The sequence below is a fragment of the Emydura macquarii genome, unplaced genomic scaffold (assembly GCF_026122565.2).
Source record: "Emydura macquarii macquarii isolate MOO-44397 ecotype Brisbane River unplaced genomic scaffold, CSIRO-AGI_Emac_v2 contig_201, whole genome shotgun sequence".
Lineage (NCBI taxonomy): Eukaryota > Metazoa > Chordata > Testudines > Chelidae > Emydura > Emydura macquarii.
The window spans coordinates 1,160,554-1,177,001 of record NW_027130338.1 but is presented as its reverse complement, the minus strand read 5'-3'; the positions used below and the strand labels follow the sequence as shown (position 1 = coordinate 1,177,001).

The 16,448-nt window shown below is 65.8% G+C and overlaps 1 protein-coding gene across 13 annotated transcripts in view; it reads left to right on the top strand.

Annotated features, from left to right (window-relative positions):
* The window catches only part of ANK1 (ankyrin 1), a 42,383-nt gene that overhangs the window by 16,940 nt on the left and 8,995 nt on the right, over positions 1-16,448 (top strand). For 5 of the 13 annotated variants that reach the window (XM_067545431.1, XM_067545377.1, XM_067545421.1 and 2 more), the window contains exons 8-35: positions 471-569; positions 877-975; positions 1,544-1,741; positions 1,820-1,918; positions 2,642-2,740; positions 2,996-3,094; positions 3,402-3,599; positions 3,804-4,073; positions 5,287-5,484; positions 6,071-6,169; positions 6,562-6,660; positions 7,149-7,247; positions 7,551-7,643; positions 7,967-8,039; positions 8,568-8,591; positions 9,469-9,559; positions 10,107-10,185; positions 11,047-11,144; positions 11,223-11,447; positions 12,070-12,224; positions 12,405-12,616; positions 12,868-13,072; positions 13,332-13,428; positions 14,126-14,354; positions 14,620-14,745; positions 14,864-14,983; positions 15,584-15,668; positions 15,970-16,044. In XM_067545431.1, the coding sequence (XP_067401532.1) occupies positions 471-569; positions 877-975; positions 1,544-1,741; positions 1,820-1,918; positions 2,642-2,740; positions 2,996-3,094; positions 3,402-3,599; positions 3,804-4,073; positions 5,287-5,484; positions 6,071-6,169; positions 6,562-6,660; positions 7,149-7,247; positions 7,551-7,643; positions 7,967-8,039; positions 8,568-8,591; positions 9,469-9,559; positions 10,107-10,185; positions 11,047-11,144; positions 11,223-11,447; positions 12,070-12,224; positions 12,405-12,616; positions 12,868-13,072; positions 13,332-13,428; positions 14,126-14,354; positions 14,620-14,745; positions 14,864-14,983; positions 15,584-15,668; positions 15,970-16,044 (3,643 nt within the window). The remainder of the gene's footprint in view (positions 1-470; positions 570-876; positions 976-1,543; positions 1,742-1,819; positions 1,919-2,641; positions 2,741-2,995; positions 3,095-3,401; positions 3,600-3,803; positions 4,074-5,286; positions 5,485-6,070; positions 6,170-6,561; positions 6,661-7,148; positions 7,248-7,550; positions 7,644-7,966; positions 8,040-8,567; positions 8,592-9,468; positions 9,560-10,106; positions 10,186-11,046; positions 11,145-11,222; positions 11,448-12,069; positions 12,225-12,404; positions 12,617-12,867; positions 13,073-13,331; positions 13,429-14,125; positions 14,355-14,619; positions 14,746-14,863; positions 14,984-15,583; positions 15,669-15,969; positions 16,045-16,448) is intronic. The other 8 variants (XM_067545402.1, XM_067545395.1, XM_067545359.1 and 5 more) reach the window with 5 other exon arrangements.

The following is a 16,448-nucleotide window of genomic DNA, read 5'->3' as shown; positions in this document are numbered from 1 at the left end:
AGCCCGGCGAGGCAGGGGTGTGCGGAGGGCAGAGACCGCGTGTGCTGTGTGGGCGACCACCTCACCGGGGCTCCTAAGGGCAGTCGGCAGTTAGTGCCCGATGGTATCTTTGCTGGCATGAGGAGCCTGTCGCAGCCACTTTTGCCTTGCTGGGGATCCTGGCAGTGCAGCCCACAGCCCCACCTGCAGCTGCCTGGGGAGCAGGACCCGGCCCCGTTGCTGGACTTGCCGGAAGGGGCAGCGGATAAGCCTGAGCTTTGTGACTGGAGAGCCTCTCACCATCACATGCCCAGCAGAGCCTGCCGGGCGCTGCAAGTCTTTCCTCTCAGTCAGGCCTGGGCTGCGGCCTACCAGGCCTGCAGGGCACCTGCTGCCCCTCCAGCTCTGCGGGGCCGTGGGCGCTGAGCGTCCCCCCTCCCCAGCTCTGCGGGGCCGTGGGCGCTGACCGGCTGCTGTTTCTCTCCCCATAGAACGGGATCACCCCACTGCATGTTGCCTCCCGCCGGGGCAATGTCATCATGGTGCGGCTGCTGCTGGACCGAGGGGCCCAGATAGACACAAGGACCAAGGTGAGACTCTTATCCTGTCCCCAGCTTGTCTCAGCGCTGTGGGTGCGTGTGGCAGCTAGCAAATGTGCGCAGGGAGCCATTGGCCGCGTGCATGTGGTGAGCAGACGGGCTGGTCAGCAAGCGTGTCCTGGGCCCGTGGGAAGGGGCTGAGTGAATGAGAGGTGTGGCTGGCACGCAAGCCTCCAGCACTCTGTGCGCTTGATTTCACATCTCTCAGGCCCCCAGAGCACCTGGCCACCCTCCCCTGGGCCATGTGGCTGCCCCTCCCCACCCGGCGCGAGCCCTGATCTCCCTCTCTGCTCTCTAGGACGAGCTGACTCCTCTCCACTGTGCAGCCAGGAACGGACACATGCGAATCACGGAGATCCTGCTGGACCACGGCGCTCCCATCCAAGCCAAAACCAAGGTGCCTGTCCTGGGTCTGTGGGGCTCTGAGCGTTGCCTCGCTAGTCTGCTCTGCCTCGGGAGACTGCTCTGCTCCCAGGCCATGCTGGGAACCATGTCCGGCGGAGCCCTGCCCACATGTGATAGCGGGCAGAGACCTGGGAACACCCCCGCTGCACAAGTTCCCTGAACCCCAGTGTGCTCTTGGATCCGCTCTGCCAGCCGGGCTGCGCTCAGTGCTCCAAGGTGGGGAACAGCAGCTCTGAGCGGACACTCAAGGCTTCCCTGCCCCACCCCAAGCAGCGCCCCACGCTCGGCGCCCTGCCCACTGCCTTCTGGGGCGTCCCCTGCAGCAAGGGCCCAGTGCCGCTGAGAAAGGCACAGACCCCACAGCGCGCCCAGCGGGCAGCGGCTCTGCAGCCTGTCTGAGCCCCGCAGCAGCACAGATCCTCCGTCCCTTTGCATGGATCTCAGGGCCTTGTCCTGCCCGGGGTCTCTGGCTTGGAGCAGCCTGAGCAGGGGCCAGATTTGGGTGCCGGTGGCCCGGGGGGAGCCCCTGTCCTAATGCCCAGGCTGTTCCCTGCCCTCAGAACGGCCTGTCGCCAATTCACATGGCGGCGCAGGGAGATCACCTGGACTGCGTGCGGCTGCTGCTCCAGTACAACGCCGAGATTGACGACATCACGCTGGACCACCTCACGCCGCTGCACGTGGCCGCGCACTGCGGGCACCACCGCGTGGCCAAGCTGCTGCTGGAGCAGGAGGCCAAGCCCAGTGCCCGAGCACTGGTGAGTAGCACGGGCGGGGGGCTGGTGGGCGGGCTGCGTGCTGAGGGGCTGACCGGCGGCCTCCCTGTCTGTCCGTAGAATGGCTTCACGCCCCTGCACATCGCCTGTAAGAAGAACCACATCCGGGTGATGGAGCTGCTGCTGAAGACTGGCGCCTCCATCGATGCTGTCACAGAGGTATGCGGCGTCGCAGCTGCGGGGACGCACGCGCTTTGGCTGTCCCCCTTCCTGTGCTCAGCACACAGCCCCACACGCCTGCGTGCAGCAGGAGGGGAGGCCCCAGCCCCAGCCAGTGCCTGCTCTGGGGGCGCTGCTGTCTCCAGTGCAGTGAGCAGAACGGCCATTGCTGAGCAGGACCTTGGCGCAGCACCACGTGTGGGGGAACCGGGAGCTCTCCCCTGGCCAGGGGGCCCTGGGAGCCGGCCCGGCCTTTGGCACTGGCTGCATGGGAAGGGTCGCACCCTCCCCTGGATCTGGAAACCGGGACAGCCTTCTGCCTCGCGGCCTGTGAGTTTGCCCACCCAGCGTGAGACACCTCCAGTTTCTGGGACTGAGGCGCGATCTCGGGCATGTGGGTAACTCTCTGCTCACTGCAAAGCTGGGAAGAGGCCTGGCTCCATGGCGGCCTGGAGCAGAGCTGTGTGCAGATGCGTTCTGCCCGGCCTCTTCCCTCGGGAACGGAGAAGTCCCCACACCCTCTCCCAGGCCCAGCAGAGGCACACGGGGGATAAACCCACACCCCAGCCCTTCCCTGGTCTGGCGCCTCTCAGCTGGTTCGGGTGTCAGTGCCGGAAGCGAGCCTGGTCTGTCGGTGACAGTGTTCCCCATGGAGAAGGACTCTTGTCCCCCGTACGCAGGCACCGCACCGGCTGTGCTGACTCCCGCCTGTGTCTCTTGCAGTCTGGCCTGACTCCTCTGCACGTGGCCGCCTTCATGGGACACTTGTCCATCGTCAAGATCTTGCTGCAGCGTGGAGCATCCCCCAACGTCTCCAATGTGGTGAGTCCCAGCACCCCCTCCTTCCCGGGGCGAGGAGCATGTCGTGTGGGGTCCTCAAGCCCCATTTGGACTTCCAGGCTGCAGAGGCTCCCGAGGGGTCTTGGTCTCTGTCTCCCTGGACGCTCCCTCACGGTGGTGGCAAGGAGCCAGCAAGAGTCTGGCCTCAGGCTCTCTGCTGGGTGCAGCCTGCATGCAGGGACCTGACGGGAGCAGGGGGCCCCAATTCACACTCTTCTTCCTTGTCCCTGGACGCAGAAGGTGGAGACGCCCCTGCACGTGGCGGCCAGAGCCGGGCACACAGAAGTGGCCAAGTACCTGCTGCAGAACAAAGCCAAAGTAAACGCCAAAGCCAAGGTACGTGTGGGAGGGCAAGGGCTCTGGCCAGCTGGGGACCCTCTCTCCTTCTGCATGCCTGGGGCAGCTGGGCCACACGGCAGGAAACGTCCTGTGGGTGCCCCTGGGGCTGGGAAACTGCAGGACAAGCGAGAGCTGCCCCTGAGCACCCCTCAGCCTGTGGCCCCAGCAGCCTGAAGAGGCAGAGAGCTCTGTGGCCTCTCTGCTCTGGCTTTGGCTAGTTCCTGCTGAGCTGGGGAGGGAGGGCTCCCCATCGTACACCTGGATGGGGTGAAGTCCCTCCATGAGCCCTCTCTGCTCCTCCCAGGATGACCAGACCCCGTTGCACTGCGCCGCACGCACTGGTCACACGAGCATGGTGAAGCTTCTGCTGGAAAATAACGCCAACCCCAACCTGGCCACCACCGCCGGCCACACGCCCTTGCACATCGCTGTCCGAGAGGGGCACATGGACACCGCCCTGGCGCTGCTGAAGAAGGAGGCCTCGCAGGCCTGCATGACCAAGGTAGGCTGGCACAGTCCCTGGGCGCTGCTGACGTAGGGCTGGGTCAGGCACCTTGGCGTTGCCGTGTCTCCTCAGCACCTGCCCGAGAGGAAAGAGAGGAGTTGTCCCTCACGCCCAGGCTCGTCTGCATCCTGCCTCTCGGGTGTCCGCCCCAGCGCGCTGTCGCTGCCCCGCCGGGCCCTGACCCCCTGCCTTTCTCCTCAGAAAGGATTTACCCCTCTCCATGTCGCAGCCAAATACGGGAAAGTGGACGTGGCTAAGCTGCTGCTGGAGCACGATGCTCAGCCCAACGCAGCAGGGAAGGTGAGTGCTGCATGGGAGCCGGGGAGCCATGGGGCTGGGCTGCGACTGACCTGTCTGTGCTTCCCCCCCCAGAACGGCCAGACCCCACTGCACGTGGCCGTCCACCACAATAACCTGGAGATCGTGAGGCTGCTGCTGCCCAAGGGAAGCTCCCCACACAGCTCGGCCTGGGTAAGGCACCGGCATGGCATAGGCTAGGCGTGGCTGTGGGCCCTCTGCTCTGCGTGCTACCTGGGATGTGGTTGGGAGCCACTCGCTCATAGCTGGGAAAAACCCACGTCATGCAGCCCTGCCTCCTCCAACTGCCCACTGCCCTTCCGTTGTGATTGGCCCACGCAGCCGCTCCGCTGTGAACGCCAGGCCCACTTGTGGGCAAAGCGTGCGGCCCCAAGTAACCCCGAACATGCCCTGTCCCTCTGCCAGCCCCGTGGCATCCCATTCCCTCCCAGCCTGCGCAGCTGTGCCGCTCACGCCAACCTGCGGAGCAGGCAAAGTTGCTGAGCAGTCGGCTGCCTCTGGGCTCCGCGGCGGGCGGGTGTCTCCTCCTCCGTGTGCGTGGGTGGGCTGGGAGCCGGCTGTGTCGGAGGGCCTGCCCGCTGACGCCGTGTAGAGCCTGGTGCAGCGCGTCAGCGCGGGAGGTGTTTCCATGGTGAGCGCGGCGAGGAGTGCTGCCGTCTGGCAGTTTGGGAATGGCACGTGGACATTTGCACGTTCCGGGGAAACGGTGAGTGTTGGAAACCCCCAGGCTGGCAGGCGGTGGGCCAGGCTCGCCCATGCCCTGTGCCGCTGGCGGGGCCTGGAAGGAGCTCAGCCCTATAGACCTCTCCAGCCACCTCGGTTACCGGGTCAGTTCAGAAGCAGCCTAGCCTCTCCCGCTGCCTGGCACGCACGCCGACATCCTCCCGGCCTGACTGCCCCACCGACAGCTCACAGGCTGTCTCGGCGAGGGGCTCTGCACTCGCCACGCTCGGAGCTGGAAGAGCACCGGAGAGCGAGCGTGTCAGGCCCTGTCTGCATCCCGTCCCCTGGGAACATTGGCCAAAGGCTGAGACAAAGAAGCAGGAGCAATGAGCACAGGTTCCTGGGCACAGGCCGGCTGCTGCCGGTCAGCGTTGGAGCAGGTGGGCGGTCTCTGAGATCCCTGCCGGGTTAGGACTGGGAGCAGCGGATGGACCTGGGAGGGGCGTTTCGCCTGCACGGGGTCCGGGAGATGGGTTCAGTGAGGCACTGTCTCCCAGCGGCGTGCGGGAAGCCTCGGGGCCCGGTCTGTGTGCTGAGGGGAGCAGTCCTCTGGAGCCTGGGGCTGGCCTGGGTACGGCCTAGCGGGGCTGCCCCATCCCTGGCGTCCCCGCCTGTCGCGTGAGTGAGTCCTCTCTCCTTGCAGAATGGCTACACCCCCCTGCACATCGCTGCCAAGCACAACCAGATGGAGATGGCCAGCAGCCTGCTGCAGTATGGAGCCTCTGCGAACGCCGAGTCCATGCAGGGGGTGACTCCTCTGCACCTGGCCGCCCAAGAGGGGCACGCAGACATGGTGGGGCTGCTCATCTCCAAACAGGCCAACGGGAACCTGGGCAGCAAGGTGAGCAGACACGGTGCCTCCCCGCTGAGTGAGGGACACGCGCCCCTGCCGGGCAGGCTGGGAGCAGTTCACGTAGCAAAGGTCCTGACGCACTGTGAGCCCTCCAGGGGTGGAGAAGCACGAAGGAGGCAGCAAGGTCTAGTGGCTGGCGAGCAGGGCCCCTGCGGTCTGACCCCAGCTCTGCCCTGGTGGCGCTGGGCAAGTCCTGTCACCTTTGTACAGTGGGGAGCCCGTTTCCCCATCGCCCTCCTGGGACGGGGCAGCCGCCGTGCGCAGCTGGTGTTGAATGGAGACCCTGGGGGAGCTTAGAGGCATCACTGGGCGTGTTGCATTTGAACAGTTGCATTTGGATGCCAAATTCAAACTGCTGTGCCCCGACGCCCAGAGCCAGTGCGCCAGCTCTTCTGGGCTCCTCTCGGACTCTGACACCTCCAGCGGCGTGCTGATCTGGAGCGGCAGTGCCCACGGCCGTGTGTGTGTGTGACGCGTTGGTGACTGGCCTCTGCGTCGCGTCGCGTCCCGTCGCCCTGACCCGCGTGCCGGCTGCGGGTGTTGCTGGCCATATGTGACCTGGCTTTCTTTTCAGAGCGGCCTGACACCTCTGCACCTGGTAGCCCAAGAGGGGCACATGCCAGTCGCTGATGTTCTCATCAAGCACGGAGTCACGGTGGACGCGCCGACCCGGGTAAAGAGGCATGCTGGCCCAGGCTGTCAGTGCTTAGCCCCGGCCCTGGGCACCAGCCCTGTTCTCTAGCTCCCTCGCTCGGGGCGGGGCGGGGCTGTTCCTGAAAGCCGGCCAGCGGGAGGCCCTTCTCCTGACCCTCTCGGCTTAGCTCTCAGGGTCCTGTGGCCGCTATTCCCCACCTGCGCTGATAGGGCGGGGGCCTGGCACAGCCGGGGGCGGGGACACTGCCGTGGCGCTGAGCTCTTGTCCCGGCACCGCCAGAGGCACACGGTTGGTGCCAGCAGTGGCACGCACCCTTTGTGCCTGCTGCGCTGTGGGGTGCGGATGGTGCCCCTGGAGCCGGGGAGGCGTGCGACAGCCGGGTGAGACCATGTCCCTTGTCTGCCTCTCAGGTGGGCTACACCCCGCTGCACGTGGCCAGCCACTATGGCAACATCAAGCTGGTGAAATGTTTGCTGCAGCACCAGGCAGACGTTAATGCCAAGAGCAAGGTACGGAGAGGCCCCGACCTCCTTTGCGCCCGCACCCACAGGCGGCGCCTGCCCACCTGGGCAGCTGCACCCACCATGTGCACAGCTTCCCTGCTGTGGGAGAGCCGTGCCTGGGGCGCTGCAGGCTGAGGGGGAGCGGAGCACACCTAGCGCCCTGAGCTGGGGGCTGCTTTCGTCTGCAGGGCCACAGCAAAGAGTAAGGCTGACAGAGCCGCCTTGGGTGTCCAGGCAGCTCCTCGCAGCCCATCGCACTGCCCGCTTGTGGCTGGGGGGTGCGGTGTGTGTGTGAGAGGAGGAGGGGCAGCCCGGGGACCATCCAGCGTGTCAGGGTAACCCTGGAGCCGCCTGTGCCACCTCTGCCTTCATCCCGCTCCTTTCCCGCCCACCAGGGAACAGTGCAGCATGTGGGGAAACTGAGGCACACTCCGGGTTTATGAAAACATTACAAAAATGTCTGCTTTGTCACAGCCCTCTGTCTCCCTTTGCAGCTGGGATACACCCCTCTGTACCAGGCCGCTCAGCAGGGCCACACGGACGTTGTGACGCTGCTGCTGAAGCATGGCGCCTCCCCCGATGAGCCCAGCACGGTGAGTACGTGAGCATAGGCGCTCCTCATTCCCAGCCCTGCTGTCACATGGTGTCCAAGTCTGCTCTCAGATGTGCCACTCACGCTTCCCCAGCCTTGCGGCTCACACCCTGCCTGCCCTCGCTCACACATCCTCTCGCTCGCTGGCCACCTCGGCCATCCCTCGCCCCTCGCATGCCGAGCCCGGCGCCAGGATCCCGCCACCAACCGCTGGGCTGCTTTCGGGCTGGCCATCCTGCCCCGTGTGGCCCTGTGGGGCGTGCCCGTGGCTGGGTGCTAACCCTGCCCCTGTCTCCCTGTGCAGTACGGCACCACGCCCCTGGCCATCGCGAGGCGGCTTGGCTACATTTCCGTCACAGACGTGCTAAAACTAGTCACAGAAGAAACCGGTGTCCCGGTGAGTCCCTGCCCCGCTGCCTGCGGGTCTGGGGGTGAGTGAGTGTGTGTGTGTGTGTGTGTGTGTGTCAGCCACAGCTGTGTGGACTCTGCTGCCACCTTGTGTTGTCCAGTCAGGCCACAGGGGCCTGGAGGCTCGTGCTGCCCTGGCGTGGTGTCAGTGGAGCGGTTTGAACCCAGGACTGCTGGGTCTGCGATTGCGGGCTGAGCTAAAGGCCGGTCTGTGTTCACTCCCAGGCTGCCCCAGCGCACCGGGCTGGGTGGGCGCAGCTGTGGCTCTGGGATTCAGGCGCCAGCCTGGCTGACTGTCTCTCCTTCTCGCAGTTGGTCAGTGACAAGCACCACATGAGCTTCCCTGAGACGGTGGATGAGATCCTGGAGGTGTCTGAGGATGAAGGTGAGGGCAGGAGAGCAGAGCTCCTGCAGGCCAGGGAGACCCAACTCCAGCACCCCCGGGGCTCTGCCAGGCACAGTGTCCCTGGAGGGTGGAGCTGTGCCAGGCAGCGTCATGGCAGTGGAAGTAGGGGGGCTGTGCTGGGTGGGGTCTCCCTGGGGCGTGGCTCTGCCAGGTGGGGTCCGTTGTATCAGGGATTTGCATACTTGCCACAAGACCACCAAGGAGAGACCCCCAAGAGCCCTGCCACATGCAGGTGTCGCCCCCACCCGAGGCCAGGGGCCCTCGTGGTGGATGCAGACCTGCCCCGGACTGAGGCTGCCCTGGAAGGGGGGTGCTGGCAGCACACGCCGCTGCCCCCAGTCAGTCTGCACCGTCTGGGGTCCCGTCTGTAGCACGTTCCCTGCTGCAGGGAGCCCTGGTACGCCAGCCCCGCGAGCCGTGCCTGGTACGTGCAGCGCAGTGAGCGTCCCGGGTGGCTCGCACGCCCCTCCTGCCAGCTCCTCAACTCTGACTCTTCTTACTTTGCAGGCACCGCTCGTGTCACTCTCATGGGTACGGACTGTGTGTGTCACTGTGGCCCCGCTTCACCGCCCCATTTCACCCTAGCGCGCCGTGGGCACTAACCCATCCCACTCTGGCTTGGCTTCCCATCGGCCTGGGTCGCTGCTGGGCTGCGGCCAACCCGGGCCTGGGTCCTAACACCATTGTGCCACCCATCTGTCTGTGCCCTTGTGGTGGTGATTGCATGAGCAGGCGTTGTCTCACTCCCAGGCGCTCCCGGGCCAGCCAAGCCCACAGGGCACGGGGTGCTTGCTGGAGGAAGGGAGAAGGGTCTGAGCCTGGGGTGCGTGGGAGACAGGAGCCCAGCGTTGCCCGGCAGGGACTGCCCGCTGCAGGGCTCCTCGTGGGCTGGGTGCCTGGCTGCTGGGATGTCTCCAGGCTCCCTTCCTGCTGCAGGGCTTCTGGCCTCTCCGACACCAACAGGCTGGCTTGTTGCCCGGGGGAATCCCGTCAGAGTGAGCCAAGCCCCAGCCCCACGGTCGGTCACTTGGACTGGTGAGCGGGGAGCACCGGCTGGGGAATGGCTGGCACCGGTCCCTCCCAGGAGAGCCCGTACCGCTGCAGAGCCCTCGGCGGTGTGCTGGGGCAGCCCCGCCGGAGGATGGGTAAGGATGGCTGTGGCGGCACAGGCCGGCGTGCTGCCTAGGTAGCCCTGTCATCAGCCACAGCCCATGTCAGCCTGAGCCCTGGAGACGGGCCGGCCGAGAGCAGGGCAGCGGCAGCCGGGCCAAGGAACAAGCCCTGGCTTGGGAGTGGAGCTGAGGCACCGTCAGCTCAGCTCTGCCCCGCCCAGGCCTGGGACGGGGAGGGGACCAGAGCTCTGCCCTGGCCTTTCTGCTCCCGTTGGGCTGAGCCGTCTTGTTTCCAGGGGAAGAGCTGCTTGGTGCCACGCCTGAGAAGCCAGCGCCCGGGGGGCAGGATGAGCAGGAGATGGAGTTTGTCCCCAAGCTGGATCAAGTGTAAGAAGCACCACGCGCCGGGTGGGGTGGGCAGTGATGGGACAGTGGGGCAGGCGCTGTGAGGCAGTGAGGTGCTGCTGTGGGGAGGAGTGCTCTAGGGCAGAGCTGGCATGACAGGGCAGGTGGGTGCCGTGGGGTGGCCGTGGCAGGCGTGGGGCTGTGGGATAGAGCTGGTGTGGTGGGGCAGGCGTGGGGCTGTGGCCCAGCTCAGCCTGCGAGCCCCTTTCCAGCCTGAGCATGACCCCTGCTGCAGTCTCCAGGGTAATGGAGACAAACCTTCTCTCCTAAGCCAGTGGCACCAGCTGGGGGTGCTGGGAGCATGGAGATGCCCCGGCCCTGCCTGTGTGTCAGGGCCCACTCCCCACACACGCAATGGGTCAGGCTGGCGCGGGGAGTGCAGGTCACTCACTGGCCTACTCTGGTGCGAGTGTCGGCTCTCAGGGACACGCCATGCCTGGGGGCGCTCTGGGGCCCAGAGGGGAAATCATTGCACACAAGCGTTGCTGTCACAGGCGGCTCGTGACCATCTCCCTTGTCACCTGCACAGGGTGGAGTTTCCAACCATCCCGCGGATCCCCTGCGTCACGCCCGAGACCGTGGTGATCAAACCGGAGGAGTCTGAGCTGGTGGGTCCTGCCCCGCCCGGGGCCAACGAGTCCGGGCTGGCTGCACTGGGGGCGACGCCCAGCATGGCAGTGGTCAGGCCTGGTCCATCCCAAACCGCCTTGGATAGCGAGAGAACAGCTGGGGCGGGTGGAACAGGAGCTGCAGAGGAGCCAGCTCCTTCAGCTGCCCTGGGGAGAGAGTGTCCCAGCCCTCACACAGGGCCGGCCGCCAGCTGTTCCGGGGTCTGGTTCAGAGCTGTCCTCCGAGCAGGAGCTTTCCCCAGCCTGCCTGGGCCTGGCTGGCCCCCTCACTCGTGTCCCCATTCCCACCCATGCAGGACAGGGACCATCCCGAGCACCACCCCTAGCAATCTCCTGTGAGCAGGGCGGGCCCAGACTGGGAGGTGTTGGAGGCAGCTTTGAGGGGCCCCAGGAAGACAGGGCTGCTGTGTGTGTATCTGTCTGTCTGTCTCTGTGTGCGTGCTGGATCCCAGGGACCCCAGAGGAGGGCTGGTGCTGAGGCCAGGCCCTTTCTGGCTGGCTGGTGGCGAGAGGCAGAGAGAAGAGGGTGCTGAGGTTCCACCACAGGGCTTGTGGGAGTCCAAGATCCCGCTGGGCCAGGGACCTCCTGGTTCCTCAGGTTTCCAGTGTCACGGATCATCCCGTGTGGGTTCTGAGCCCTCGCCAGCTCCCAGTACCAGGCCCTTGGCTGACGTTCCCTAATGGCCATATGAGGAGAGACGTTGGCTCACCTCAGCGTTTGGCGGCCCTGGCCCACCCCTGAGTGATGTCTTGCTTGGCGTGGGGTTGGGATGCTGGGGTGTCGCACGCTGGGAAGGGCAAACGAGCTGTGCCTGACGAGCTGTGCCTGGTCTCGTTCAGCCACCCAAGGAGTTCGACGAAGACTCCCTGATCCCCAGCAGTCCCGCGACAGAGACCTCGGATAACATCAGCCCGGTGGCCAGCCCCGTGCACACAGGGTGAGTGCCCAGTTCGAATGCATGCGCGGGCCAGCCCGTGGTGGGCATCGCGGGACCCAGAGTTGTCTGTCCTTGCAGGTTCCTGGTGAGCTTCATGGTGGATGCCCGCGGCGGCTCCATGAGGGGCAGTCGACACAATGGGCTGCGAGTCATCATCCCTCCCCGGACCTGTGCGGCGCCCACCCGCATCACCTGCCGCCTGGTCAAGCCGCACAAGCTGCCAACCCCCCCGCCCCTGGCGGAGGAGGAGGGTCTGGCCAGCAGGATCATCACGCTGGGGCCCACTGGGGCGCAGTTCCTGAGGTGAGCAGTGGGGTGGGGAGATGCCTGTTCCCAGCCAGCTCCCTCAGGGCTCCGCTCGCAGAGCCCTCGTCTCAGCCGCCTGGGGGGCAGGGGAGGGTGACAGCCAGGCCACGGCTTCAGTCTGGGGGCAGCACTGGCAGAGAAGGGCCTGGCTCTGCTGGGGTCCAGTGGCACAGCCCCCCGTAGCCCCGGGCACTGCCCTGGCCAATGGCGCGGGGCCAGTGTACTCCAGCTGTAGGTCAGGCCCACCTTCTGGTCTGTGCCGTGCGTGAGCCGAGTGTGTGAGCTCCAGCCTCAGGGCAGGCGGCTGGCCCAGCGCTGGCCAGGGCGAACTGCTCAGGCACATACGCCTTCGTATGGGGTCCCGGACAGGCCCTAGCATGCACGACCTGTGGAGCCGTTTGCAAGCAGCCAATCCCATTACCCCAGTAGAGGGTCTGTGCCGTTGGCCCCACTGCACAGAGCGGGAGGCTGAGGATCAGTGTGAGAGACCTAGGGCAAGTCCCAGAACACAGATGGCCTGGCTCCCTCTTCTGCGCTTTCCCCGCGGGGCTCCCCGGCTGGGCCAGGGTGTACCTCAGCCGCCGTGCTCAGGCCCCTCGCGGGCTGTGCTCTCCTGCAGCCCCGTGATCGTGGAGATCCCGCACTTCGCCTCGTACGGGCGGAGGGACAGGGAGCTGGTGGTGCTGCGCAGCGAGACCGGCTCCATCTGGAAGGAGCACCGCAACCGCTGTGGGGAGAGTTACCTGGACCAGGTGCTCAACGGCATGGACGAAGGTGAGCGTGCGAGTCCTGGGCACAGGCTGCAGGGAGGGCGCAGGGCAGCTCTGCCTGGCTGCGGGTGACCAGGGTGCCGGGCGAGGGTGGGGCACGGCGGGGCTCCCGCTGGGGGTGGGGTCGGGGGTGGCCAGCGTGGGACTGGGACCCTGCTTCCTCACTGTGCGGCTGCCGTTGCAGAGCTGGAGAGCCTGGGAGAGCTGGAGAAGAAGAGGGTTTGCCGCATCATCAGCACCGATTTCCCTCTCTACTTCGTGGTCATGTCCCGCGTCTGCCAGGACTTCAACCTGATTGGCCCCGAAGGGGGGTGTCTGGAGAGCACGCTGGTTCCCATGGTGCAGGCCACCTTCCCCGAGACTGCCGTCACCAAGAGAGTCAGACTGGCTCTGCAGGTACCAGGCCTCCCTGCCCCGAAGGACAGACAGAGACAGGGCCTAGGCAGGCTGGGCAAACTGGCTCTGCAGATACCAGCTCGCCCTGCCCCTGCGGGTGGACAGACAGATGGACAAAAGCTAGGCAGGCTCTGCCAAGGCAGGTGCCCGCTGCAGAGAGGCAGTGCGGGGCAGCACGACTGCGTCATCTCCCCGGGGCGAGGGGAGCCCGCCCCGCAGCCCCTGATGGCCCTGCCTGTTCTGTCCCGCAGGCGCAGCCCGTGCCAGATGAGCTGGTGACGAAGCTGCTGGGGAACCAAGCGACCTTCAGCCCCATCGTCACCGTGGAGCCTCGCCGCAGGAAGTTCCACCGGCCCATTGGTCTCCGCATCCCGCTCCCGCCTTCCTGGAAGGACAATCCCCGGGACAGCGGGGAGGGTGACACCACCAGCCTGCGCCTGCTCTGCAGTGTCATTGGTGAGAACCCCTGCCCTGCCACGCCGCAGCTCGTTCGGGCAGTGCAGTGTGGACACGCTAGGGCTCCCCCTCCACGCTGCCTGCTCCGCCAGCTCCTTCTCCCCCCACGCTGGAGGGCAGAATCCCAGTAGAGTAGAGGGCCGATCGCAAGGCACTGGGGGTCATATCCCGGTTGATGAGAGGACCTGAGGACAGAGCCTTGCCTGGAACGGACGCTGGAGGCCGGGGCCGTGCGTCAGTCTCTGTTGTGTTGTTACAGGAGGCACCGCCCAAGCGCAGTGGGAGGATATCACGGGGACCACAAAGCTGGTCTATGTGAACGAGTGCGCTAACTTCACCACGAATGTGTCTGCCAGGTGAGCTGCATCCGCACGGCGCCTTGTCTGGCTGGGGAGTGGAGACCCAGCCTGTTTTGTCACCCAGGGGGATTATCATCCCCAGCTCTCAGAAAGGGGCTGAGGTCCAGATGGTTGAGTGACTCCGCCAAGGTCAGAGAGGAGGCTGTGGCAGGGCGGGGACCTGAACCCAGCTCCCCTGAGTCCCAGCCCAGAGCCTGGATCACAGGGCCACAACCTTGCTATCCAAAGGGAAAGGCAGCATCATTTCCCAGCGTGTGACTCCAGGACCCCGGCACCATAGCCCTGGTTGATGGCATCTAAACAAGGATCCCGTACCTAGGGCCTGGCAAACCATATGTGCTCATGCAGGCCTGCCCCGTCTCCCACGAACACAGCAACGCCCCGCAGTGGGCGCCCAGCCAAAGGCAGCTGCGAGCAGGGTGGGTGTCTGAGCAGGGTGTGAGGCCGCACTCGCGCTCGGGATCGCTTTGGAGCTGCTGCTCTTGTTGGGTTTTCCCGTTTTATATTCCGTGGAGCCCTTCTGCCTGTCCTGTCGCCGGGACGGCCGGAAGAGCTGAAATCTCTGATCTGAACGTGGGTATTGGCAGTCAGGGAGGCCGGTGGCGCTCCGCTGGGGAGGCCTGGCATGGGCGAGCCTGGCTCGAGGTGTGGCCGGCGGGGCTGGAGTGACAAGCTCAGGGCTTGTGCCCGGCAGGTTCTGGCTGGCAGACTGCCCGCGCACGGCCGAAGCTGTCCATTTTGCCAGCACACTGTACAAGGAGCTGACGGCTGTGCCCTACATGGCCAAGTTCGTGGTGTTCGCCAAGATGAACGATGCCCGGGAGGGGCGGCTGCGCTGCTACTGCATGACTGACGACAAGGTGGATAAGACGCTGGAGCAGCACGAGAACTTCCACGAGGTGGCCCGCAGCAGGGACATCGAGGTAGCCCCCCCGCCCTCTCCCGCCTCGGGTCGGTGTTCCAGCCCCCTCCCGCCTGGATACACGCCTCAGGGCACAGCAAGGCCTGGCCTGTGCACGTCCCTGCACGGTGCTGGGGCTTGGGGCTCTGGGTCCCGCCTGCTCCCTGGCTTAGGGACGTCGGGGACGAGTCTCTGCACCTTTGCCCAGCTTTGCCTGAGCTCTGAGGCCTCAGACCCCTCTAGGCGGGGAAGGGGGAAGCAGCCTGAGCCCTCGCCACTCTCCCCAGGTGCTGGAGGGGACGCCTCTGCACGTTGAGCTCTCGGGGAACCTGGTGCCTGTCAAGAAGGCCACGCAGCAGCGCAGCTTCCACTTCCATTCCTTCCAGGAGAACCGGCTTGCCATCCCCGTCAAGGTAACAGCAGCTGGGCTCTGTGCGGCGGGGCTGGGGCTGGGGCTGCGGCTGCGGCTGGGGCGCGGTACGGCCCGTCTCTGCTCTGCCCTGCCCTGCCCACCTGTCTTCCTGCGTCTAGGTGCGAGACAGCTGCAGGGAGGCAGGGGGCTCGCTCTCGTTCCTGCGCAAGGCCATGAAGTACGAGGACTCGCAGCACGTCCTGTGCCACCTGAACGTCACCATGCCGCCGTGCACCAAGGTCAGTGAGCGCTGGGCCGGGGGCCTGGGGCCTGTGCAGCGTTCCTGAGCCTCCAGGCAGGGAACCCTGGCCTCCCGCAAACCCAGCCCTTGTGGCGCTGCAGTGCCCCAGCCCGCACCCGCCATGCATTGTGGCACGCCAGCTGGGGACAGCTGAGCCCCGGGGGACGCACCTGCCCTGGGTCTGCTGCTGCTCTACCGCGGCATGGCTTCAATGTGTCACTGTCAGAGACAGCCAGGGCCGGCTCAGATGTTCTCCCACGGGCGCCATGGCCCCGCTGGGATGAGCCGGGCCGTTAGAGGGGCTGCCCAGAGCCAGCTCACTCCCAGAGCTCCCATTGCAGCTTTTCGGGATTGGCACCTCCTGCAGGATCGGGGGGCAGGGCCTGGTGATCCTCTGCCGGCCCGTTGGCAGGGACGGGGCAGAACTGACTGGCAAAAGGAGCAGGAGCTGCACATAAACGGGACATTTGCCCAGCCAGCCAGAGTCACTGAATGTCCTGGGCCCGGCCCAGTCCCGCCAGGGAGCTACCAGGCTGAGGGGCTGGATGGCTTCCTGTCCCGTGGGGCAGCAGGTGACCCATGGCAGCTTCTTTTCCAGGGGAGTGGCAGTGAGGAGCAAAGGAGGACTCTGACACCGCTGGCTCTGCGAGAGAGATACAGCATCCTCAGCGAGACCACTCTGGGTATGCAGCCTGCCATGCCTATCCACCCCAGCCTGGCTCCCCCGATAGTTATCCACGCCCCCACCTGTGCACCCCCCGCCTGGCTCCCCGGCCCACTGCTGCTTAGGGGGAGAGACCAGAGAGGGGCCGGGCCCAGTGGCTAAGCTGACCTCGCCCTACCCCACTCCCAGGGGAATGCAGTATTTGCAGCTCCCCTTTTCCCTGGGTTCTAGCCAGGTCCCCTGCACCTCCGCCCTGCCTGTGACCGTGCCCAGGCTGCGAGCCAGGGCAGACACAGCTGTGACATGCGTGTCTCCCCTAGGCTCTCCGAGCAGCATGGAAAAGGCTGATGTGAAGATGGCTGTTATCTCGGAGCACCTGGGCCTCAGCTGGGCTGGTGAGTCTGTGCGTGGCGCTCTCTGGGGGCAGGCTTTGAGCATGTTGCGCCTTGCTGCGGGCGGTGCAGTGCAATGCAGCGGGGGGCTCACGCTGACCTGGACAGGGGAGTCAGCGTCTGGACGGATGGCAGCAGTGCGTTTGTGGGACTGCGCCTGGGGACGTGGAGCAGTTGGCGGCTGAGCCATCCCACCCCACCAGGCTTGGGCAGCCCCCGGCTTCTGTGCGCACCCCAGCATCAGCATGTGGGGCTGGGCTCCTGGGCGCGCAGCATGAAGCTGCGGCAGGTGGCGGGGCGTGTTCCTGGTCATGTCAGCGCTGGTTAAATAGCCTCATCTACCAGGAGGCTCAGGAACTGTTGTTTCCAGCTTCTTCCTGGCCGGAGGAGTCTGTGGCCCAGCTGCA